Raw genomic sequence first — 25,373 nt, forward strand, 5'->3', positions numbered from 1 at the left:
TAGAGTCAATGACAGGCAGAGGCATCCCCATGACTGCTTGTAAGTGAGATGGCAGGTAAGGCTGGCTGAAGTTGGTTGGGCAGCACCTCATTTGTCCTCATCAGCCAGCTTCCATGACCAGTAGCCATTGGTAGACTTATCCTCTTGCCCAGCACACTGAAATGCTTCGTTCCACCCTCTGCATTTTTGACATATTCTTGTTGACACCAGCTACTCCTGTAGCAACCACATTACAGCTGCTATTTGCGGCCATTTCATGAAAGCAAGGAAAATCCCTACCTAGAAACCCCTTCTGCTTGGGAAAGGAGAATACAGTGCTACCTCCATGCTGATTATCACATGAGTGAAGATCACACATGTGGTGTGCATGCAATGCTAAGGAGACATAGTGAGCTATGCAAAGAAGGAGTTTCCTGGTGACAGCAGCGAGTCAGATCCTGATGCAAGGTTCTGAATTACTAGAGCACAAGCTTGCTTCTCAGGCCTCCTCCCCACCCTTCCCATCAGACCCGCTCTTTGCCAAATGAATTGTGCAAATGAGGAAATGCCTTGACTTTAATCTTGGATAAACATAGCTGGCTGGCTTGCTTACTGAGCAAACTTTGTTAGTTCATCTTGGATGGGTTTTGTACTCTAAGCAGCCAGTATATTGTGAAGTAGGTGGATGAGTCCATCATTTTTGATTTCTTTGATTTCTTATTTTTCCAACTGCAAGTTCATTTCACTGCATTTCCATATCAGTTTGCAATTATTATTTATTTCAAAAAAAAAGTCCCCACAGATATTCATTTGTATTTTAGTGGATAGGTGTCCAAATTTTTGTGAGCATTTTTTATAAAAAATTCATCCTACCATTCTTCCAAGGAGCATAGAGTTCACACACCCCTCCCCATTTTGTCTTCATAACAACCCTATGAAGATTAGGCTAGAATAAGAAACAGTGACTGGACCAAGGTCACCCAGTAAGCTTCACGGATGAGTGGGGATTCGAACCCAGATTTTAGTTCAACACTCTAACTGAAGCTCATTGGCTAACCTTGAGCCCTTCTGGCCAGGTCTATTCTGATTTCAGATGGGTGACATTCCCAGCCCTACCTAGAGAAGCTGGGAGTTGAATTTTCTACCTGCAAAGCAGATATTCTACCACTGAGCTGCAGCTGCTTGATTTAAAAAAAAGGGTAAAAAAACTTGCACATTCCAATTTTTAAAAATAGCACGTAAATTTCTGCTCAGGCAAGCAGTGCCCCAGTTCTCTGTTATTAATTCTATCAACACATTTTTTGTGCTGTTCTGTGTAAATGTTAGGGCCTCTTACCTGGTGGGCTGTGGCAGACACACAATCGGTGCTTTCCAAAGAGAGGTCTTCTGTGGTTGGGCATAGGTTTCGACTGGGTACTCGGCGTCCATAGAATGCAGAAAGGACACTAATGGAAGTTTTGTGGGGGCAAATTATTGTCATCTGCTCCCTATCACAGGCGTGGGCAGTATGGTTTTTCAAAATCTTCTGTAAGTAACCTGATGGAAAAACAAAGCAAATGGGTTTGGGTGTCTCTGGAAAGAAAATAATGCTAAATATAAGTCTGCTGATCTCCTATCATTTGTAAATATAGAAATAAGTGAAACCATCCACTTCTGGGCCAGAAGTGGCTTAGTAGAGCTATTTTTTTAAAAAAACTTGAGTGTCCACCAATCTTTACACTCTTCTATCTCTTGGTGCCACCATCAAGAAATGTGATGAGTTCGGGTTGGTTCTTGAGACCCTCATGATGTAGGAACATCACTTAGAGGGGCCCCCAGGTGTGCATTCTCTGCACCTGCAAAAGTTTTGGGGTGGTTACACAGATTCATTTCCAATCAGTGCATATGCTACAACTGCCTGCTGAAATCGCACAACTTTTTATACCACAAATGTTCTGGTTTATATTAGCCCCACTTTTGCTGTGCTATAGTCCTTCTAGACAGCAATAATATGGTAGCATTGGGGAAGCATCACAGAAGAAACTAAAGCAGGATAAGCTCACTACTAATGCACTATTGGGGATGTGGGTGGCACTGTGGGTTAAACCACAGAGCCTAGGACTTGCCGATCATAAGGTCGGCGGTTCAAATCCCTGTGACAGGGTGAGCTCCCGTTGCTCGGTCCCTGCTCCTGCCAACCTAGCAGTTCGAAAGGACGTCAAAGTGCAAGTAGATAAATAGGTACCGCTCCGGCGGGAAGATAAACGGCGTTTCAGTGCGCTGCTCTGGTTCGCCAGAAGCGGCTTAGTCATGCTGGCCACATGACCCGGAAGCTGTACGCCAGCTCCCTTGGCCAATAAAGCGAGATGAGCACCGCAAACCCAGAGTTGGTCACGACTGGACCTAACGGTCAGGGGTCCCTTTACCTTTACCTAATGCCCTATTATTGTGTCCATAACATCTTGCCAATGTGATGCCCTCCAGATGGCACCAGACTACAACTCCTATCATCGCTCACCATTAGCCATGCTGGCTGAGGCTGATGGGAGTTGGGGTCCAGCAGCACCTGGAGTGCACCACATTGGCCATCCCGACTTAAAATGTTCAAGAACGTCAGCATAACCATGCTGGATTCAGTTACTCTGCAGTCTGCTCTGGCCCTATAATGGAACAACAGCCTTATTGAAAAGAACCACAAGAAACACTGTACCTGCTGTTGCAGCTTGATTTGAAACCACTAAATCCAGCATCATCCATGGAAAACAAGTAAGATGGCAGTGGGATTTCGTGTTGGATGTTTTAGCTGGGTTTGAAGGGGGCAAGGTTCTAATGTGGTTTTGTTTTAACATTGTGGGTAAGCGGTGCTGTAGAGCAAGCACTAAAAGAGGCAAAGTGTCACCACATATGCAGAGACTATGATTTCTCATGGGTGCTATTTGCCTCCCTTCTGCATGCCAAATAAGCAAGCTTTTCTAAAAGAGAAACCTACCAAATGAGTGGGGCAGACAAAGAGGTGGGTTGCAATAGCATGCATTTTTAGTTTGAAAAATGGCAAGATCCTTTCATCATGACCACCCAAAACGCCAAAGAATTGTGAGGAACAGCTTGAATCCAACAGAAATTTCCATCAGGTTGGATGTTAAACAAAAGGTGTGGGGGTGATATAATAGCTGGCTTGCTATTAGAATCATAGAATCATATGGCTGCCCTTGCAGCCATACATGTCTGCATTGAGTTGATTTTAATTTTGTACAGTCTTAGAAGAGGTGTGTCTATGGGGATGTGACTATGATCACATTGGTAGTCATCTTAGCTATTTCCAGAAAGGCAGCTGCGTTGGTCTGTTGCAGCAAAAATAATGCATACTATAGCACCTTAAACTCTTTGTTGTACTTAGTCATTTTTGCTTTTTGCATGTTCTTTCCTTTAAGGCAGCCCTAGAGTGTAGCCCTGGGAGTAGTTTAAGTTCTAGATTCACTTAGAAACCCCAAATGTGGCAAAAATTTCCATTATGGGGTGCATAGGGGTGAGGGAAGAATGCATTAAAATTAGGAAGATGTACATATCTACATAGTGCTTTCAAAGGAATTTGAAAAATTCGGAAATGAGCTGAAGAATTGCCCTCCTAGATTCATGTCAATAATACTCCAAGGCTGCTCTTCAAATAAGGACCAGCAGAATGTCACCCAGTTTTCTTTTTAAAGTCTGAAAGAAAAACTTCCTAATGGTAGAGCAAAATATCTCAGAAGGTGGTGGGCTCTCCTGTCAAGGAATCTGTAATTTCCTGCAACAGGGGTCTGGGCTGGATGACTCATGAAGTCCCTTGCAACTCTGTGATTCAAGGAGTCATCAATCAATAGTCTAAGATAGGCATGTCCAACAGGTAGATTGTAATTCACTGGTAGATCACTGGACGTTTGTGGTAGATCACTGGTAGATCACTGGCTCCCCCAAAAGAAGCTCAACAACTTTGGTTCCCCCAAAAAAGCTCAACATAGTTGCCCTGCACCTCCCAAAAATGGGACTTTCCTCCTCCCTAAATAAAGCTCAACAACTTTGACCTGAATCCCCAAAAAGGCGGTAGATCACTGCCAGTTTTTAACTCTGTGAGTAGATCACAATCTCTTGGGAGTTGGCCACCCCTGGTCTAAGAAAAAGGCTCTTTGAGTCAGCCTTTCCACTGTCCCCCTTCCTTTCTTCCCACCTCCGCCTCTCTGCATGGAACAGAGATTTCTAAGATCTTGGGTGTAAGGTTAGTGGAGGCTGCCTTCCTTCTACAGTCACTGCCTGTTAGGAGACAGCAGTTGCAGCAGGACGGATGCTGCAGAAGAGCCTCCCTCCTCTCAGTTTTAGCTCATCTCACAGACTCACCTGAAAACTCGGGAGCTGCCTTCAGCAAAGTTGAAAAACAGAAGAAGCCCAGCACAACCCCAAACATCCGAAGCCAACTCATCAGCCAAGATCCGGGCATCGCATCATACACACAGTCCTGGTTTTCCTGCTGTTGCCTGCCCCTGTGCTCCAGACTTCGTGGTCTCTCTCATCTGTTTCTGCTGCTGGAACTCAAATGCTCCTATTGTCCATTCACAATGAGCTGGTTCTTAGCACTGCCGGCAGTGCGGGTGTGTTTCCTAGTTAACCAAAAGAGGTCCAGTATGTCCAACGTTCCTGATTGTACTTACTGGACCTCTTTTGGTTAACTACCCCTAAGCCAGGGGTAGTCAGTGTGGGGCCCTCTACATCAACCCCTGCCATCTTGGTCCATAGCTGATAGTCCCAACAACGTCTGGAGGGCATTATTGCCCTAAGTTTAAGAGGCCCCAAAAGAACGTCCGACAGAAAGGACAGTGAAAATAAAAACACTGCAGTAAACATTTATATCTGCATATATCCTGGGAGATAGGTGAGGATGCATCTTAAAACTAGAAATCTAACTAAAACGTGTCTTGCAATAAGTGTATTTGCACGTGAGATGCTTTCAAAATGAAAGTACCTTTATGATTTCGTATTTAGCATATATTAAAACCTTTTATGTACACCAAACCAAGAGCAGCTACCTGGCTTAGTGACATTTTGATTATGGTTATTTGTTTACAGATTTATAAACACAATACGATGGTGTGCAGCTGATAAGTATATTTCTGTCACATCTGAATGATGATACCTGTTGTAGAGTCTGGTTTCCCTGTTTCCTTCCTTTTTTAAACCAGTTATGTAAAACTTGTTTTTTGGATTTAGATGCCCCTTGTGGTCTGAGGCCCTAGACAATCACTTACTCAGCTTGCAGATATATATATCCTCTCAGCTTCATTTTTAAATTGGCCATCATACACCTGGGTTATGATGCCTATCGATTTTGGTTTGTACTTTAAAGCAGCAGTTTTGCCAAGAGATCAGTAGCAGCCTGGACAATCCCTTGGTAAAATCTAGGCCAAGGTGAGGTGAACAGAAAGCCAGGCAGCTGCTCCCTCCCCACAAAAGCAGGGGCTGTGGGGTTCTTGAACCCCAAAGTCTGTGTTGAGTGAGGCTGGTGGGAGCCATAGTCCCAAACATCTGGAGGGCACTGGGCTGGGGAAGGCTGGGTTAATCCCTCAGCAACACATCAATAAGTTTGGTTGAATGCCCACAGCCAAAGAGATTGTCTCATCCACCACTGCCTACAGAATACGCTGGTTTTGAAAACTGAGGTCAGCAAGGACAAAAAGGCAAGACACAGAGGAGCACCAGTGGAGCTCTTTAAACAGAGCTGTGAAAGGCGGCTATTTATGGCAGAACACAACATACTGGACAAACATCAGCCGGTTTTGCCTCGTGGCTTGCTCCGAAGAAAAGCAGCATGGTTTCTCTACAGTTTCTAGGCTTTGTTAAATTGTTTAAAGAGGAAAACTTCCTCCCTTCAAAATAAGGGGAAAGATTCAGTTGTGTTGAGTGATAGTTTTTTGTTTATTTTTAGAGTTTTGTTTTCATTTTGTTTATTAAATGAAATAAAATATAAAGTGTAAACATATTGAGTTTAGTCATGGGATCTGCAATAAAATGTTGCAGTGTGGAATGATGCCAGGGTTCTTGCCAGTCAGTTATCTGATCTTCCAGAATATTCCTTTCTTCATTCCCATCCCTCCCATCCTGCACAGACACTCAGCCGCGGGGTGAGGGGCAGCATAAAATGTTGCTGAGGGCCACCAAAAAAAGGCCTTGAGGGCCACATGTGGGCCACATATTGGAACACCCTGCTCTAGCAATAATGTGTGGGGTCGTAGGAAGGGGATGTGGGGTTGCAGGGGATGTGGAAGTTTCAGATGCTTTGGGGTTTGTGAGGTTCTGGATGTGAGGGAGTAATAGGTGTATTTTACCGGGGTTTGTGTTGGTATGTGGGGTTGTATTTGTATGCATTGGAGTCTGTGGGGTTGCAGGTGTGTGTTGCAGTATGATATATTATGGGGAAATTTTGTCAAGGGGCTGTTTTTTCCAGTTCTTTGTGTGTCTGAGCATCACCAGTGTGTGGAAAGGGTATTTCATGGTACCCATGACAGTTTATTAGATTTCTAAATGTGCCCCTGGGCCCTCAAAAATGGGAGTATCTTAGTATACTGAAAGTGCTTGAGAGAAGGTATCACACATACCCCAGAAAATCCCCCAAATCTAGGAGTGATATATTAAATAAGCGACCTCTTAAACCACTACAGGAAAATCTCCGGTTTGTTTCCTGTAATAGAAACTCTGGTAGCTGTGGAGTTGCACTCAAAGAACAGAAGTTATTCTGGGATGTTTCTCAGAGAGTCAGGGCAACATCTGGCTTCCTTGATATACCAGAGGAGAAGGTGGTGTGTTGCTCCTTGATAGCCCAACATTGCTGACTCACGCCTGGAACCTGGCAGGCCTCTGTGGAAATCCCCCCCACCCCATGGGGTCAGTCTGCACACCTCAAAGCTCCTGGCTTAAATAGTTTGGAGGAAGGAAGGAAAGTGACGGGGGTGAACTCATAGCCAAGTGACATACAGTCCTGGAGAGGGACTCATCTTCACGGCTGCCTGGAGAAAAACTCCGTACTGTACTGTCAGAACTCCCACCTGCTTCCCTGTGGACATTTGTTGAGAGACAACCAGAGCAAAATAACCGTTCACCAGCAGTGTTTTGCGGGCAGAAGAAGAGACGATGGCAAGTCGACTTCGCAGCCCCCTGAAGGAACCGGAGATTGAGCTCTTTGTCAAGGTAAGGGTTGGACTAATTCATGGTGAAGCTTTGGGGCAGAAGCCGGTCAGCAAAATATGTTTAGTAATGGGACCTGCAACAAAAGCCCTGGGGTATTTTTGCATCAGCCTCAGATCAGCTGCTGCTTTCCCTTCTTCCCAGAATGAATAGGAAGGTCCCCAAATGCAGTTGGGCTGGCTTAGTTAAGTGAAATAATCCTGTAAGACTTATAGGAGTCATTCAACTAAGTTTTACTCGCAGAAGACCTCTTTGTTTGTTTTTTTATTAAAGATTTTCTTGATTTACAAAAGTGTTTGCAATGTCTCTCTCTCGTATTTCCCCCCCCCCCATGTAACATTTTTACAAATCAGTTTCATTTGTTGAGACATTAGGAAGAAAAGGGGGAAGGAGGTGGATGGGGGGAAGATGGATGGGGGTGGGGTCTTGTGGCGATGTTTCTATTTTACTTACCAAATGTAGGGTTTGGTGTCAGCGTTGCTTGTGCAGGTTCTTTGCTGTTCGCTTGTGTTCCTTTGGTGGTGAGAGAGGTTGGGGTTTGCCTAGGGTATGGTTATTCATTTGTGGTTGGCTGTGGTGGTCTTTGTTTTTGTGGGGTGGGTGGGGTGGGTGAGTGTTTTGGATCAGGTTAGCCATTTTGATTTGTATGCTGTTGGTGGATTTTTGTCATTGTCTTGTTGGGCTGTGTACATGATAAAAGGGAGCCATACCGGGGTGAAGGTGTCTTTTTTTATTTGTCCCCATGTCAGTTTCAGTTTATTGGTTAATTTTTCTAGTAAGGCTGTTTCCCATAGTGTTTGGTACCATTAGTCCATACTTATTCCTGACAGGTCTCTCCAGTGTCTGGTTATGATGCTTCTAGCTGCTGAGAGTAGGTGGGTTATGAGTTCTTTGTGGTGCAAATGGGCATTGTTGTCTTGGAAGATGTTTAGTAGGGCCATTTCTGGGGTGATTTCTAATACTTGCTTGGTTATTTTACTTATTTCTCGTATGGTTGTTGTCCAGAATAGTTGGATTTTGGGGCACTCCCACCACATGTGGAGGTATGTGCCTCGCAGAAGACCTGTTGAAATTAATGGAACAAATTTGGGCTCCATCTGTACTATCCATTTAAAGTGGTTTCAACATTCACAGCTTCTCCCAAAGAATCCTGGGAACTGTAGTTTGTTAAGGGCGCTGAGAGTGTTCGGAGACCTTTATCCCCATCATGGGGCTACAATTCCTTGAGTGGCTTAACAATCATCCCTCTTCCAGGGAACTCTGAAAACTGTAGATCTGTGCGGGGAACAGTAGATCCCTTAACAATCTCAGCATCTTAGTTGAGTACCATCCACTTAGTCCAGAGTTTAAGATTAGCTTAACTGTGCCACTGCATTAATGTGCTATGTTCCTATGTGTTTGTGCACTTCTTTGTGCTTATAAATAGCCTGTCTGACACACCAAAGTTTTGGTTTCATGCTTGGGTGTGACCAGTTCACAGACCCAAAAGTTTGGACTTGCTTGGATTTGCACAACACTGAAGATTTAGTGTACTGATGTGTACACAGTGCACCCACGGGAGCCAGGTACACACCATACATTTAAAGCCAATTTGCCTCCTAAAGAATGCTGGAAACTGTAGCTTGTTCAGGGTACTGGGTTGTAGCTCTGTAAGGGATAAACTACAGTTCCCATGCTTCTTTGGTGCCTGTGCTTTAAATGTATGTTGCATGTGCAACCAAAGGCTGCCTCCACCACAGATTCATGCCACAGATTCCACACTGTTTGCTTGGCTTTCGGTGTTTTCAGAAGCTTAGTTAGTTTGGGGACCAGCGTGGGGAGAGGCAGTGCTCCTCTCAGGAAGTTGTTGTGCCTGACGTTCACCCTTAACTTATCAACCCTGTCACAGAGATCTGTCCCATAGTAAATGTGAATGTTTTTACAGGATACAGATAAGAACTGTGCAGTGCCCAAAAAATGGCTGAAGTATTTATTTCGTTGTTGTTGTTGTTATTCTTTTAAGGCTATATCTTTCAGCCTCTCTTGCTAAGGCTTTGTGCAAACTGTACCTTTAAAGCACATTCAAAGCCCATTCTCCTCTCATATACTTCTGGGCACTGTGGTTTGTGAAGGGTTGCTGAAAATTATAACTGAAAGATTGATAGAAGAGTTCTGTGTGAGAGACAGAATAGAATGGTTTTTCCTCAAGGTGTGAGGCTGAGAAAGATGGGAGCTGTCCCAGGTGGAAGCTGGGAAGACATGCATCTCTGTGAATTGAAGTCTAAGACAGAAGGTTGATAGAATATTAAAAAAATCGTATGTTGTGTGTTGCTTTTTTCTTTTTCCTCTCTCTTTCTTTTTCCTTTTTATTCTTTTGCTCTCTTTAGATATTTCCTTTGTTTGGTTTTTATTGTGTTATATGTGGAAAACCTTTTAATAACATTGTTTGTTTAAAAAAGAAAAAAGAATTGTAACTCTGTGAGGGGTGAACTACAGTGCCCAGAATTCCTTGAGGGAAAGAATGTGCTTCGAATACGCTCCAAAGTTATAGTGTGGGCACAGCTTGAGTCTTTAAGGTGCATACACGATACATTAAAGCACATTTAAAGCACACATACCCAAAAAGACGTCTGGGCACTGTTAGGGGTTTCTAAGAATTGTAATTCTGTGAGGGGTGAACTACAGAGCCAAGAGTCTGAAACAAGAATGTGTTTCAAATGTACTTTGAAGGTATAGCCTAAGCTACGGCTGTACTATAGATTACAAGTGTAACCGGTAATGAAATGTTGCAGCAGAGGTAGGAACTGAATCACAGAATCGTATAATTTAGAATTTTAGACTTGGAAGGGGCCTCAAGGGTCATCTAGTCCAACCCCCTAACCTAAAGCATCCATGACAAATGGCCATCAAACCTATGCTTAAAAACCTCCAAGGAAGGAGAATCCACAACAATTGCAGGACCACAGGTTCCCCATCCTACCTTGTAATGTATTGGTCTTGTTAAGGGTTCATGCTGACCAGTTATGCCCTCCTCTGCAACATTACAAGATGTAACTGCACCTTGCAGTTGTTGCTGGACTATAACTCTCATCAGGCAATTCACTTTGCATTTAAAAGCGAATCCATCAAATCTGAAAGAACACGTGAACCAAAACGCAGCTATTCTTCGAAGCCAGACCATGTTTACAATTATTTTTTTTAAAAATGCATACATTAGAGGAAAGTGTACATTAAATTAATATATTAGTGTAAATATCAAAGAAAAATGCATTGCATATGGGGAAATTGCTTGCAAAGATGTGTATTTAGTCAAAACTGCATATTAAAAAGTGTGTATTAGGAGAAATGCCGGCACATTATCACAATGAATCTTTTTTTTAATCACAATTTTCTGTAAAATGTGGAGAACTCAATTTAAGTTTTGAAAAATGAGAAACAAAGAGAACTGAAATTGACGTTTTGCTGAAACTAAGTAGTATACAAGGGGTGTGCAATTTCTTTGCCCCTGAGGGCCAGCTGCAGGCAACAGTGGTTGCTGGAGAGCAACCCATCAGTAAATTGATATAGTATTACTGGTCTACCTTGCAGGAGCATTGTAAAGATTGCTGACATCACCTCTCTGAAGTGCTACGGCTTCATTTATCTTAACAAATCATAATTAAGGTACCAGAGGTTGGGTTTCATGGTCCATTCTCTTAACAATGCCCCTGGTTGGTGGATCTCTGGGTTCTAGTAGAAAAACAAAGTACACCCCACAATACTTAAACCAGTCTAGGCCTGACATAAGCGGTGTTCAAACATCATATTTAATAAGTGTACATTTTGTGTACGTGTGAACACAGTGGTTGAGCTGTGCGCTCCTGTACTTTCACACAAACACTTGTCCACATGTGGGGACAACTTGTCCCTCTGTTCAGTGTAACATGTGAACAAGCCTATATTGGGAAAGTGGGAAGTTGCCAGGTGGTTGTTTCTTTTCTTTTTCTTCATTTTCTGAAAATAAGTTTCTATACCTTAGACTAAACTAAAACAGGCTAACATGATTGTGTGAAGTTATTTCCACATCAAATCTCAAGAGTTCAAAGAGGGTGTTGTTGTGGGGAAAACACAGATTTGATCTCTGGAAAAGATGAATAGGCTCCTTAGCTTCACTAATGAAAAGAAACAGAAATAAAAGGATGGGGATTATTGTTATGGAAAACTTTAGTGTATTATTTCCTCCACACCTTCCCTCTTGAGGTTTTCCCTGGCCAGTGTGCAGACTCCCTTCCTGTTGGACTACAATACCAAAACACTGTCATTCTCCTTCCAGGTTTCCCAACCAAGAGTTCTGTGTATTTTCCTTTATCTCACTTCCCGAGGCCCTGACAGCCACAGGCCAAGAAGATAATGTTTTGCCACAATAGACTGGCAAAGAACACCAAGGGCTTTCAGTATTGCTTTCACCCCTGATACAGCTCCCACCTACGGAAACGGAAGCAATGTACGGTTTCATTTGAAAGCAAGAGAAAGAAAATAAATAATGCCAGCTTCTAGCTAAGCAGCACCTCCCAGGGTTTGAGATGGGGTGGGCTTAGCCTGCTGATCTATTCATGAGATCTACTCAGTGGTGACCGCTGTCTGTTGTGCCTGGGGTGCGGGCCAAGGGGCATTGCAGCTGGTGGCAGGATAAGGGCAGATCCACACTATGCATTTAAAACACATCCAACACACGTCCAAAGCACATGGCTTACCTCAAAGAATCCCAGAAACTGTTATGGGCACTGCCCCTCACAGAGCTGCAATTCCCAGCACCCTTAACAAACAACGGTTCCCAGGATGCTTTGGGAGAAGTCACGTTTTAAATGTATGGTGTGGAGTCCTGCTCGACGTCAGGACTCAGGAATAACAACAAGCAAAGCTAAGGGCTTAATTTGCTGCTGCAACAAAACAGTTCCCAAAACCCATTTCAAAGTGGTATGAGATTTGGAGACTGGTAACTTGCTCAAGAATCGGAGTCTAGGCTACAGTTCTGTGCAAGTTTGCATTGGAGTAAGCCTCAATGGAACTTTCATCTGAGTAGCTGCATAGGAATGAGTACCATGTCCCAGCAATGACTCCATTTCTCAGGTGGCTGGAGAAAGAGAGCTAGGCTGCTACACTTTAGTTGTGTAGAGGAGCGCATTTCAGTAGCTGCAGCTTGCATAACAAGCTACAGCTTGCAAGAGTTCATTCTTCCATACATCCATTAAAATTGCAGGAGCCACCTGTCCTATTTGCATCTGGAACCCGTCTTTCTCTCCCTCACACACTCAATTCCTGCCTTCATCTGTTCCCTCACTCCAACATAGTAATATTATGCATGCTTACATGGACGCGGGTGTCACTGTAGGTTAAACCATAGAGTCTAGGGCTTGTCGATCAGAAGGTCGGTGGTTTGAATTACCGCAACAGGGTGAGCTCCCGTTGCTCGGTCCCTGCTCCTGCCAACCTAGCAGTTCGAAAACACCTCAAAGTACAAGTAGATAAATAGGTACCGCTCTGGCGGGAAGGTAAACTGTGTTTCCGTGCACTGCTCTGGTTTGCCAGAAGGGGCTTAGTCATGCTGGCCACATGACCCAGAAGCTGTACGCCAGCTTCCTCGGCCAGTAAAGAAAGATGAGCGCCGCAACCCCAGAGTCGGCCACGACTGGACCTAACGGTCATGGGTCCCTTTACTTTTACCTCTACATGGAAATAAGACCCACAGAACTGGACTGACATCTGAGTAGATGCCCATACATGTACATATTATGTGAAAATTTAATTCTAGTTGAGGGTGCATTCATCTTGATTTGTTTGCAGGAGCATTAGATAGTGGTTGCATATACAACATACATACATGTAAAGTACTTTTAAAGCACATGACTCTCCCCCCCCCCCGAATCTTGGGAACTGCAGCTTACTCCTCACAGAGCTATAATTGACAGAACTCTTAGCAAACTATAGTTGCCAGGATTTTTTTGAGGAAGGTCAGGTGTTTTAAATGTACAGTGGTTATGTACTTAATTCATTCCGGAGGTACATTCTTAACCTGAAACTGTTCTTAACCTGAAGCAGCACTTTAGCTAATGGGGTCTCCCGCTGCTGCTGTGCCGCCACCCCACAATTTCTGTTTTCATCCTGAAGCAAAGTTCTTAACCCGAGGTACTATTTCTGGGTTAGCGGAGTCTGTAACGTGAAGCGTCTGTAACCTGAAGCGTATGTAACCTGAGGTACCACTGTACTTTAAATGTATACTGCCCTTCATCTGAGGATCACTGGGCAGCTTAAAATATAAAAACACTAAAATACATACCATAATAACAAACAGATTAGATGATGTTGCATCAAAACAAGTGTTATCCCACACTTTCCAGTGCATTTTCTCCATCACTTTCCTTATTGCAAAAAGTCCAATGTTGCGGGGAAGTGTGTTTGTTGCAGAAGATCTCCCCATCAGCTATAACTATGCAACTTGTATTTGCTTGTATGCAAATGCATCCCATCCAGAAATACTGACAATGCACCCTTAATCACTGCCTCAGGTTGCCATACTTAGAGTTTCCTCTGGAGCTAATGTAGTGGTAAAAACTACTGACATTTAAATCTCACCTCTCCTGTGGCTAGCACCTCTCTCATCCCCTTCTCCAAAATACTGGGATACCGACACTGACCTCCTTTATGGCGTTACTATGATGGATGTAAAGTGAGAGGAGGTGAACTCTCCATCTCTGGGGCTATTTGAGCAAAGGGAAAACAGTCACCTTCCAAGGATGCTGTAGTTGTATCTTGTACTTCACATCCTGCATTAAATGGGGTGTGTAGATTTGATTACCTCTAAGCAGTGCTATTTTTCTGGAAAAAGAGGTGCCAGAACTCACCATAAACGCCTCCCTTGTTCTCTTATAATGGCAATGGTGCCCACTTAAGAGGTGCCGGAACTGAGTTCCAGCAAGTTCCAGCTGGGGGGAACCCTGCCTCTAAGGCCCCATTCAGCTCTAAAATTCTAAGTTCTGTGAACACCCAACACTAAATAAATAAAGCATTTTTTAACCACCATTTTCCACAAAGCAGCTGCCAGCATGATCTGAGATTTCTCTGTTGCATGTGCACCGTATAATGCAGAAAATTAGCTGTTTAGAACTGCCAGATTTTTTTCCTTGTCGCGTGTGTGTGTGTGTGTGTGTGTGTGTGTTGTGAAGCTCCTCTCATAGAGGGATGGCCATTGAGTGCTTCCCATTCTGCCTCTAACTGCAGGCTGGCTTAGATGGAGAGAACATTGGGAACTGCCCCTTCTGCCAAAGCCTCTTCATGGTCTTGTGGCTCAAAGGTGTCCGGTTCAACGTGACAACAGTTGATATGACCAGGTAAGAGGATGGAGGTGGACCTCTGCATCCTTCATGCTTCACAAAAGATTAGAGAAATTCCAAGACCTGCAGTTTGGCAGCATCTTTATTAGGAATATATATATATATATATATATGCAGGTTTTGGTGTCCTCGGGTGTCTTCCCGTGTAAAAGTTGGGGTGTCTAGGCGACGTTTCGACGAGGTCTCACTCGTCATCTTCAGGCTGGTGCTTTCGGCTTCTTGTTACTGGAACAAAGAAGCCGAAAGCACCAGCCTGAAGATGACGAGTGAGACCTCGTCGAAACGTCGCCTAGACACCCCAACTTTTACACGGGAAGACACCCGAGGACACCAAAACCTGCATTCCTGTACCCGTGAAAATCTACGAAAGCATATATATATATATATATATATATATATATATATATATATATATTATTGCATTAGCCGTGTGGCCATAGCATAATATACATAGAAATAACAACATAAAATGGGGGTGGGGAGGTAAAAGTAGATGTCATCCTGGTCGAATACTTTGAAAAAAAATGGGGATAGGAAAAGTAACAGGGGATTTAAAACATCGAGTGACAGAGAATACAAAAACAGGTTCGATTGTGCGGCGTGGCGACTACAGCTGTGGTATTAAAGAAGAAGTTGGTGCCGCTTTCCTCTTCATCACACTAAGCAGGAAGTTAGCTGTCATCTCAGTAATCCAACAGTCAGAATCCTGCAGAAGAAGGGACACTATCCAAGGCTGGATTGGGAGATGAAGCTTGTTCACGAGAGGAGTTAGAAACCGAGATCTTTCATCTGTCCAGTTGGGACAGAAGAGCATTACATGTTCCATAGTCTCCAGAGCCGTGTCATTGCAGGTGCATGTTCTATTTGCGATGGGAACTCTGGAGTAACGACCCGACAAAACTGCTGTAGGAAAACAGTTGAGACGGGCACAGGCAAAGGCCCTTCGCTTAGCCTCCGAAGGAATTGTGAACAAGCTTCTGAGTTCTCGAGAATTGTTAATCAGGCAGAACTGGTTAAACAAAGCAGAGAGGTGGGTAGCTGGGGGAAGAAAGGAAAAAACATTGTATTGTAGCCATAAGGTCTGCATCTTTCTAGATGAAACTTCTTTTAAAGTCTGTGCATCTATCTACACACACACACACACACACACACACACACACACACACACACACAGCATCTATCTACACACACACACACACACACACACACACACACACACACACACTCTGTCTGCCATAGAGGCAAACATCTATTCCAATCAGGCAAAAACACTCAAGGATGATGCAAAGCTGTTTCGGTGAGGGTGTCAATCTGGGAAGTGGGTGTGGCCTGGGGATAATCCCCAAGGCCTGATAGAGTAGCCTGGAGGGGTGCATTTGGCCCTCAGGCCTGAGGTTCCCTGCAATACACAGTTAACTTTTGGGATGCAGGGCCATTGTTGCAGTGATAGCCACGTGGAGATAGATGCACAGTCTTGAAAAGAAGCTCCGAGGAGTGGCTACTAGCCATGATATCTAAATGGAGCCTCCATTTAGGCTCCGATATAGGCAGAATACCTCCAATATAGGCAGAAGGAGACTCTTTTCCTTTTCCTTTCCTTCTTCTGTTGACCCCCATTGTTTAGGAAACCTGATGAGCTAAAGGACCTGGCCCCTGGAACCAAGCCTCCATTCATGGTGTTCAACAAGGAGCTGAAAACAGACTTCCTGAAGATTGAAGACTTTCTGGAGCAGACTCTTCCACCACCCAAGTACCTCAATATTTAACATCTTAGGCTCCTTTCATTTCCTCCTAGCTACATATCCCTCTGAAAATGTTAGCCCTTTTGCCCTGATTTCAGATGTTATTTCGGTTGTGCAGAAAAAGCACTTGATGCATGTACAGAGGCACTCTCTTCTTCATGTGCAATGCCAGGTGCTGAGGCAGAATCCTGTTGCATTTTTGATGCACAATGTAGAGAAACTGCCTTCCTCTAATCGACCACTTGTAAAAGCTGCATCCTGTCAATTCAAACTAAGCAGGGCAATTCAAGCTGTGGGTTATTTAATCTGTTTGACTGTCCCTTTCACTCTGACCGAATGTGCAATGCTCCCTAAATGAACCAGGAGGATAGGTTTTGCAACTACCACCTTTGGCAGGGCTTCAAGTGTCTTTAACAGCTGTGAAGCACATAGAAAGGCATTGAATAAAGTATTCCCTATCATGGTGCTGTCGCTGAGGGAGAAAGCTGCATCTGTTGAGGTTTTACCTGTGCTGCCATGGTTAAAGGGACAGGAGCCTTATTACCTGCAGATGAGGGGCTGTGGGATGCTGGCAGTGAGGAACAGATAAAAAAAGGCTGGTCACAGCTGCACCATGCATTTAAAACACTATTCTCCCACTTTAATAGATGTGGGGAATCCTGGGAACTGTACTGTGTTAAGGGTGCTGTTAATAAGCTACAGTTTGCATGGATGGTAAAGTGGTATAACAGTGCTTTCAGTGTATGGTGTGGATGTGACTAGAATCAGGAACTTGCATCAGTCAGACCTTGGAAATAAACACGGCTTGTGCTGCATGCTCTACCCTTTTTATAAACAGAAGAGGTATAAATAGATTTATTTATAACACACTATATAAAAGCACTCCTTCGTCCAAAGAATATGTCAACATTCTATTGTTGGGGAAAGGAGAATAAGGCACTATTATATCAGGCTCCTCCCATCTACCGTAGGAAGCCCATAGCAGCCCTTACAGCATCTATTTTCTTTAGGCCACTGGGAAATGGTTGTGCCATCGTAATCATTTGTGTTTCGAGAAAGATATAAGGGTGCAGAAGCAAGCACACAGGCAGGCCTTGCTAGCCCAACACGTAATGTCAGTCTACTTGGAATTTTTTTATTTAGGAAATCCAGCTCCCCGGGTGAAACCAAAAATTCATTTCTGAGTGCTTCCAAACACCCTGTTTATGGAGCATTCACCCCAATATGTATGCACGGAGATTAGTGAATATTGGCTACTTAATGAGCATCCATCTTGCTTTGTTTGTATGGAGGTCAGATGACGTTGCATCAGAGTAAGTGTTGTCCTATACTTCCCAGTGCATTTCCCCATTCCTTTCCTTACTGCAGAAAGTCTGATCTTTCAGAGAACTGGGTTTTTTGTGAAAGGTCTCCCAGTTACACAGCTTGATTTTGCTGGTATGTGGTTGAATCCCACCAAAAATTAGCAACTGTCTGGAAGTGCCTCCACTCTTTTCCTGTTGTTTTTCTTTCTGTCCTCACCAGACAAAACTGGTTTTTGCCTCCACCGTGGCAGGGATGTGTGACTCAAGACAGGGCTTGCCCTACCACAAGGCACACTGAGGCTACTGCCTCAAGCAGCAGACACTGGTGAGCAGTGGTAGCTGCTCTCTGGTTGTTCCCTCCAAATCCACTGGCCTTTCCCGGTGCATGCTTCTTGGCCTGCCATGCTCCCCCTCAAGCTGATTTGATGCCTTCAGGTGTGCTGAGAGGATTCTGGCCTGTCATCAGGACTGAAGTAATAAGAATCAATTGCCAATCTAGTTGGATTCTCTACAAGGAATGCAGAGGGGGCAGCATTTTGTCCTTTGCCTTTGGACTAGTGAGTCCCACCATCCTTGATCCTTGACCATGATGGCTGGGGCTGATGGGAGTTGGAGTGCACAGGTTTCCCATCCCAAAATTTCCTGACCCCTGTACAGAAGGCGACAGCAACAGAGTCCAGAGCGACACAATTTTAGCTCCGCTAGGATGCTCACCAACGTGATAGCTGTGTCTTTCGGAATGTGAAGTGAACATATGCAACTAAGCAACGACCTCTTGCAGGGGGTGGAGTGACCGTGATTTTGGCCTCCCGTTGAGAGACAGGGACTGCTTGTAAAACCCATCTGTTTCCCCACCAGGATCGGGGAGGAAGTGTATTGGCTGGAGAGATTAAAAAACAATAAAGGGAAGTTCTCTATCACTGCAGGGAAGAGGGGGGGGGGTGTCGAGGAGGAGAGAGAAGGACACAGAGAGCCCCAAAGAAAGTGGAAGAGGCACAAAGAAGGTTGCAGATGGGAAGACTACATGCATGCCCCAGTGTTCAATTGTAGGGATGCAATGGCAGAGATGTTCAATAATTTATTTCCACCCCCACTCCCTTATGGGGTCTCTTTGCTCTTTAAAGGACTGTGCATCCATAGCCAAGCCAAGGGAAACAAGAGAGCTAAGGATAGGAGCATAGCCAAGATGCGGTCATAGTTGGCACGTGCTCTCTCAATTCTCTGGCTACAGCTGCAGTAAACAGGAGGCACTTTAAAGGACTAATGCTCTGCATAAGGGTCTCCCTTGCAATCAGTCGCAAGCGCAAGAGAAATGCAGATGCTTTGCTAGCTGGGGCTGATGGGAGCTGGAGTCCAATGACACCCAGAGGGCCACAAGTACTGTGCTCTAACCACTAGGCTGCAATGGTTCTTATCTTCTTGGGGAGAAAGAAAGTGTATGCCATTCTGAATCTAGTCTTTCAGGTGTCACACGAGAGTATAGATTGCACCCAGAGAACTATGCTGTTTTCATGTTCCACATCCCTTTGTTGTGAAAAAAAAAGAAAAAATCCCAAAAGACACTTTGGTGTCAAAATTTCAGCTTAAGACACTAAGGCATAAAAAGGTAAAGGTAAAGGTACCCCTGCCCGTACGGGCCAGTCTTGCCAGACTCTAGGGTTGTGCGCTCATCTCACTCTATAGGCCGGGAGCCAGCGCTGTCCGCAGACATTTCCGGGTCACGTGGCCAGCGTGACAAGCTGCATCTGGCGAGCCAGCGCAGCAGACGGAACTCTGTTTACCTTCCTGCTGGTAAGCAGTCCCTATTTATCTACTTGCACCCAGAGGTGCTTTCGAACTGCTAGGTTGGCAGGCGCTGGGACCGAACAATGGAAGCGCACCCCGCCGCGGGGATTCGAACCGCCGACCATGCGATCGGCAAGTCCTAGACGCTGAGGTTTTACCCACAGCGCCACCCGCGTCCCTTACACTAAGGCATACCATATATTTAAAGCATGTTTAAACCACGTGATACTCCCTAAAGGATCCTGGCACTGTTGTTTATTAAGGGTGCTGGGAAGTATAACTCAGTGAGGGACAAACTGCAGTTTCCGGGATTCTTTGGGGGAAACGATGTGCTTTAAATATATGGTGTGTCCACAGCCTAAAAGGTCAGTGCCAAGGGCTCGAAGGAAATGCAAAGTATTACAGCAGTACCCTCTGCTGGTTGTAAGTTGCATTGCTGGTACCTACATGCTTTTCTCTTCCCACAAACCAGCACCAGAAGGGCTTTAACAGCTGTGCAGAGGCTGAATGCTCAGCAAATTGCCAGCCCTGCCTGATCAAATTTTGTTGCCTAGTAGCAAAGCTTATTTTTAAAAGGTCAGCATCATTGGGCTCCCAGCAGCAGCAGCATCCTTTTCAGTGGTGATGCAAATTGGCCCAAGGGGTCCCTTGCGGGTTTCCTATGACCACTGCAAAAACAGGATGCAGGACTAGATGGGCCACTGGCTGGCCTGGTGCAGCAGCAGGGCTTTTCCTTATGTCATTTTGACAACACAAATCAGCACACAGTGGCAAAAGCAATGAGGAGGTGGATGCCTAGACAGTGGTGGCTGAAGGCATCTTGTCCAGGACTTACCCTCCCTGCAAAACTGAAGACAACACTTCCACTTAGATACAGGATTTCTCTGTACCATCTCAACAGTTGACTTGAAGCTTCAGGGTTTAGCTTGCCTCTTAGAGTCTTGAGAATGAGGTGTAAAATCTTAGTGGGGAGAAGCCAGAATCAGGGGGGCAGGTTGTTTTCTGCTTAGCTTGAGAGATAACACTGTTTACTCAGCTACCAGGTATTTCCTATAACCTGCCAGGTTCCACCTCCTGTTTCTGCTGGGTACCACTAGCCTCCACCCCTCCCCTACCAGACTCTGCCCCTTTTTACCCTTCTGAGGCTTCAGAGACCTTGTGTTGTGCTCAGTTGTATGCCATGTCTCTAGAATACCTTGTTATGGTGTCCAGAATTGTGTCTCTTGTGCTTTCAAGCTCTTATGAGATGGGGTTCGAGACAATAACATAAGCAAGTGGCTAGTTCGATGGAAGCATGAGAGTTCTGAGTTATTTTCCTGCACATCTAAATTAACTCTGTACTTCTAATTAAGATACCCCCGGCTCACCCCACAAAACCAGGATTCTATGGCTGTTGGCAGGAACATTTTTGCCAAGTTCTCTGCGTACATCAAGAACCCCCACAAGGAAGCAAACAAAAGTAAGATTATTAACTTTATTTCCTTTGGGAAATATCTAGAATGAAATAAGCAAGGATAATACATAGGGGTGATGCTAATTGTATTATCATATTCATAAGAGGGGACTCGATAATTTGGGAGTCATGGCATTTATTTTAGGGGGGCAGGCTTCATGTTAGGGGGGACAGAACCGAGTTATCTGGGATGCAGTTGGTCAGTTAGTTAAGTATTTAAATTTATTTAATTGAATTTCTCCTTCCCAAAATGATACACAAACTAAAATACCGCTGTCCTTTGCCATGTGCACTTATCCAAATTTTGTGGTGCCACTTTTCCAACCAACCAATGTTTACAAAAATGCACATATTAGAGCATAAAAGCAAATATATTAGTGAGAATCATATTCAAAAGTGCATTACAGAAGTCTGTACGTGAGTGAACACTGTGGGCAAAAAATGTGTTTACAAGAATAAATTTGCACTAAAATCCAGATTAATTTCCTCGAGGGTTTTTTAATTGGTTTTAATCACCAAATTGCCTGCACCACCTGCCCTGCCACCTCCATTGATGGCAGAGAAGTGGCACTAGCATCAGCACTGATTTGGGGTGAGATCTTGTCGATTTCAAGTGAGATCTCCCATGCTCTGTGAGGTCTTGTCTGATTTCGGCAATATCTTGCCTGAAATTGGCAAGGTGTCAGCCAAAATCAGTGCTGATGCAGGCATCACTTCTCTGCCACTGATGGAAGCAATGAAAGGGTTGCCATCTGGAGGGCTTCCACCACCTGCGGTGGGAGCCTCACCCCATCTAATGGCTGGACAAGCCCTGATGGTTAAGCAAAACTGGAAGCAACAAGCACCCCCATTCTCCTCCTGGTTGTGCCAGGGGTGGACAGAAGGAAAGGTGTTTGTGCAAGCCCAATGCTTTCCTAGGTTTGTTCATGCTGAGCTATGGTATAGCTTGGCAGCCAAATGTAGCCATTATCTTGCCCATCTGCAAAGCCCTTAAAATATAACAGTGTTGACATATTTCAGGGCAGTCCATCAATCAATAGATAAAATTGGTTAGAAAGCAAAAGCGAAATGATGGACTAAAACTGTTTAAATTGGACAAACACTTAAATTCGTGGCTGGTTCTTATGATTCAGATATGGAAAAGGCTTTGTTGAGAGAATTCAAGCGCCTGGATGATTATTTAAGCACCCCACTCCCAGAGGAAATTGACCAAGATTGTGCAGAAGATGTGCTGGTCTCCAAGAGAAAGTTCCTAGATGGGAATTGGATGACATTAGCTGATTGCAACCTGCTCCCTAAACTCCACATAATCAAGGTGAGTACATTTCCCAGTATACTAAGCTGACGATGTCTGTTCCAGAGATCAAGGCTCAGTTCTCCAAGCGGCTGCTTATGGGTAGGGATGCAAGAAGGCATTTCCCTTTCTGCCCCATGTTTATTATTATTGTATTTTATTTTAGTTATTAAATTTATATACCACCTTTTCCTCCAAGGAGCTCAGGGTGGTGCACTTGGTTCACCAATCTGCATTGCATCCTCACAACAACTCCACGAGGTTGGTGGGGCTGGGAGACGGTGACTGGCCCAAGGTCAGCCAGTGAGCTTCACAGCTAAATGGGGATTTGAACCCTGGTCTCCCAGGTCAGAGTTCAACACTCTTATACACCACATCTGTCACTTACAGCACTGTTTCTGTTCCACTGCAGCTTGTCTTCCACCCAAGATGTTGCTTGATTGCAGCCTTGACTTGAGAGGGCTAAATATTTGTCACTAGACCACATGATCAGAGTTTCCCAAATACTGCCATACAACAAACAAGGGCTGGGAAGGGCCTTAGCTCATGGGCAGAGCATCTGCTTTCCATGCAGAATGTCCCAGGTTCAGTCCCCAGCATCTACAGGAAGGACTAGGAATGTCCTCCCTCTAAATCCCTGGAGTGCCACTGCCAGTTAGTGCAGGCAATATTGAACTAGATAAACCAATGGTCTGACTCAGTTTAAAGCAGCTTCCTGTGTTCCTCTATGTAAGCTAAAGCACAGAGAGACTGTGGTCAACTTCTGTCCAGGTCATGCTCTCTACCTTAACTACATCTGGAATTGGCATGCAGCCGTCCGGGCCCACACACTCCAGCAGGGCCCACCAGTGCTGATGGCTGCCACATGTCCCTCTCTGCAGTGGGTTCTGGGAGACTGCCATTTAAAATTTCCCATGATGCCTTGGAGTGCCCAATGTTCTGCGCTCTGGGCCACTGTAGGCAATTTAAAATGGATGCCTCTTGGAACCAACCAAGGGCAGACAGCTGCTCATTTCCCACTGGAATTCTACCACCAAGGAAGCTTTCTAAGGTGGGGTGCTGGATAATCCTGCCCAGGGATCATGCCAAACCTGGCACCAGCTTTAATCACTAATTAATTGCCCCAACTTTTCTCTCTCCTGAGCAACACTTTGTGCTTAAGAGTAAATCAGTCTCCAATTATTATTATTTCTCTACATCCATCCGTTCCCCTCAGATCGCTGCAAAAAAGTACCGCAACTTTGAGATCCCCTTGGAGATGACAGCAGTTTGGCGCTATCTTCACAATGCCTACGCCCGTGATGAGTTCAGTCATACCTGCCCAGCTGATGAGGAGATTGAACGCACCTATGCCACTGTGGCCAAGAAGATGAGCTAAGAGCCATATTCCATTCACGTTGGCTCCTGGCATTTCCAACTCTCCTTCTTGAGAGGCTCTCGTCAGCGAGTTCTTTTCATCATGCTGGCTTCAAGAGACATCCCTCACATTTGTTCTGGACACTCCACTACACTAGACCTAAAGGAGTTATTCAAACTTTTTTAGGGAAAAAGATGTCTCTTCATTCTGTCTGTTCTGTCACATCTGAGTGCCTTCTTCCCATGATGAGTTGCCCAGAAGTGCTATACATTCCACTTTGTGGTGGCAGAAGTAGCTAACAACCCATGACCTTTGGACATGGTTGGTATGTGGCAGTGGGGGGCTGGTGGCCGTTGAGACTAGTATGGCGGGTAGCTGGGAGGCCAACAGTAGGTGGAGCCAGAGCTGATGGGTGGGGGCTGGGAAACATACACCTGTAAAATGCTTGCTTGGGGCTGGTGAAGGCAATCATCACTAAATGCTGCCATTTTCTAACCACAACACTCCAGGTTCCCCTTTGGCGCCATCTCAGCTGACAAGATTGTGCCCTAACTGTGCTGGTTGCCCACCCCAGTTAATAGCTAATGATACTGTATGAGGGTAGTAGCAATGTCTGCAATGTAATCAAATATACAGGTATGTACCATGCACTGGGGAAAACAATTAAATATATCTCTGGCCCTCCTGTGGCGCATAGGATCAGTGCGTCTGGCTGTTAACCAGAAGGTTGATGGTTTGAGGCCCAGCTGACCCAGGGACAGCTGTGGGCAAGATGCCTATGTTGCAGGGGAATTGACTACATGACCCTCAGGATCCTTCCAACTCTACAGTTCTATGATTCTAAAGGATAAATTTCAGAGGAATAGCTGTGCTAGGTTTGTTGTAACAAAACAAAAAACAAACAAACACAGATGTCCTTATGGCACATTAAAGATTTAAGGCATGTATTGTTGCCTAATAAATGCACCTTGGCCAGAGCCCACTTCATCACACATAGGAACATAGGAGGCTGCTTATTCTGAAAGTTGGGCCATTGATCCATCTTGCTCAGCATTGTCTGGGTCTTAGGTTTCAAGCAGGAGATGTTCCTAACCCTTTCTCTTCCCTTGAATGACCCTGGGCAAGCCTTTTGAAATTATTGGTACTGATGCAAGTGGGAGGCAGGCTGCCATTTACTCTGCTTTGGCCAGGAAGCTAGAGTTGGGCTGCCCGTCAAAGGAGGCAATATTACGCTAAATAGGTAACTAGTCTGGTCTGTGTCAGCTGACCATGGTCCCTTATGCCACAATAATGTGTATTAGTTTTTCAGGTGCCACAAAGGCACCTGCTGGTGTGCTTGTCTCTCAAGGAATCTCTTAGCCTTCTTCTATTGCACTAGAACAAGGAAACTTTCCACTTAAAAAAATAGATGTGCTAGTTTACTGTCTATTAAAAAAACATTTATTTTATATACAACTTTATAATAAACTTTATTTTATATACAACTTCTACAACTTGGCCTGGATATGTGTATGGAAAATCATTGCTGGAGACTGCTTGAATATGATTGTTGCATGGAGGCAGGGCCGTCTAGCATATGCGGCACCAGGGTGCAAAGATCCGCCCAGCGCCACCATCTTGCTGCTGTCGCCACCACCACCTCCCGAGTAGTAATAAATGCTACTTTTGCGGAGGGAAGACAGGGGGTATGTGGCTGAGGAAGGGAGGTGCTGCCTTCACGCAGGGGAGACTGGGATATGTGGCTGAGGGAGGGGGATCCTACATTCAGGCAGGCGAGTGGGGTTGTGGGGTGAGGGGGGTAGATGCTGCCTTCACGCAGGGGAGCCTGGGGGCAAAGGGGAGGCCAACCTGCCGAGCGCCCAGGGCAGCACTGCACTGCTCCTCCCGGCGCCATTGCCATCGTCCCGCACACTCCACTTTCG

The 25,373-nt window shown here is 44.9% G+C and overlaps 2 protein-coding genes across 4 annotated transcripts in view; one reads left to right on the plus strand and one right to left on the minus strand.

The window, feature by feature from the left end:
* LOC309334268 (protein eva-1 homolog C-like) overlaps nt 1-11,962 on the minus strand; it is a 31,823-nt gene extending 19,861 nt beyond the window's left edge. Inside the window, exons 1-2 of one of the 3 annotated variants that reach the window (XM_081848511.1) lie at nt 11,880-11,962; nt 1,316-1,515 (exon numbers count right to left, since the gene is read on the minus strand). In XM_081848511.1, coding sequence (XP_081704637.1) covers nt 1,316-1,459 — 144 coding nt within the window. In that variant the 5' untranslated portion in view covers nt 1,460-1,515; nt 11,880-11,962. Of the gene's footprint in view, nt 1-1,315; nt 1,516-4,329; nt 4,570-11,879 lie in introns of those variants that run through there. The other 2 variants (XM_081848509.1, XM_081848510.1) reach the window with 2 other exon arrangements.
* Nucleotides 6,682-24,935, plus strand: CLIC2 (chloride intracellular channel 2). The gene is made up of 6 exons (XM_081848512.1): nt 6,682-7,170; nt 14,404-14,513; nt 16,141-16,266; nt 20,700-20,806; nt 21,934-22,115; nt 23,311-24,935. The coding sequence occupies exons 1-6, from the start codon at nt 7,114-7,116 to the stop codon at nt 23,470-23,472; spliced, it is 744 nt and encodes a 247-aa protein (XP_081704638.1). The 5' UTR covers nt 6,682-7,113; the 3' UTR covers nt 23,473-24,935.
* The last annotated feature ends 438 nt before the right edge of the window (nt 24,936-25,373 follow it).

The sequence above is a fragment of the Podarcis erhardii genome (genome assembly GCF_964252035.2).
Source record: "Podarcis erhardii genome assembly, chromosome: Z".
Taxonomy (NCBI): domain Eukaryota; kingdom Metazoa; phylum Chordata; class Lepidosauria; order Squamata; family Lacertidae; genus Podarcis; species Podarcis erhardii.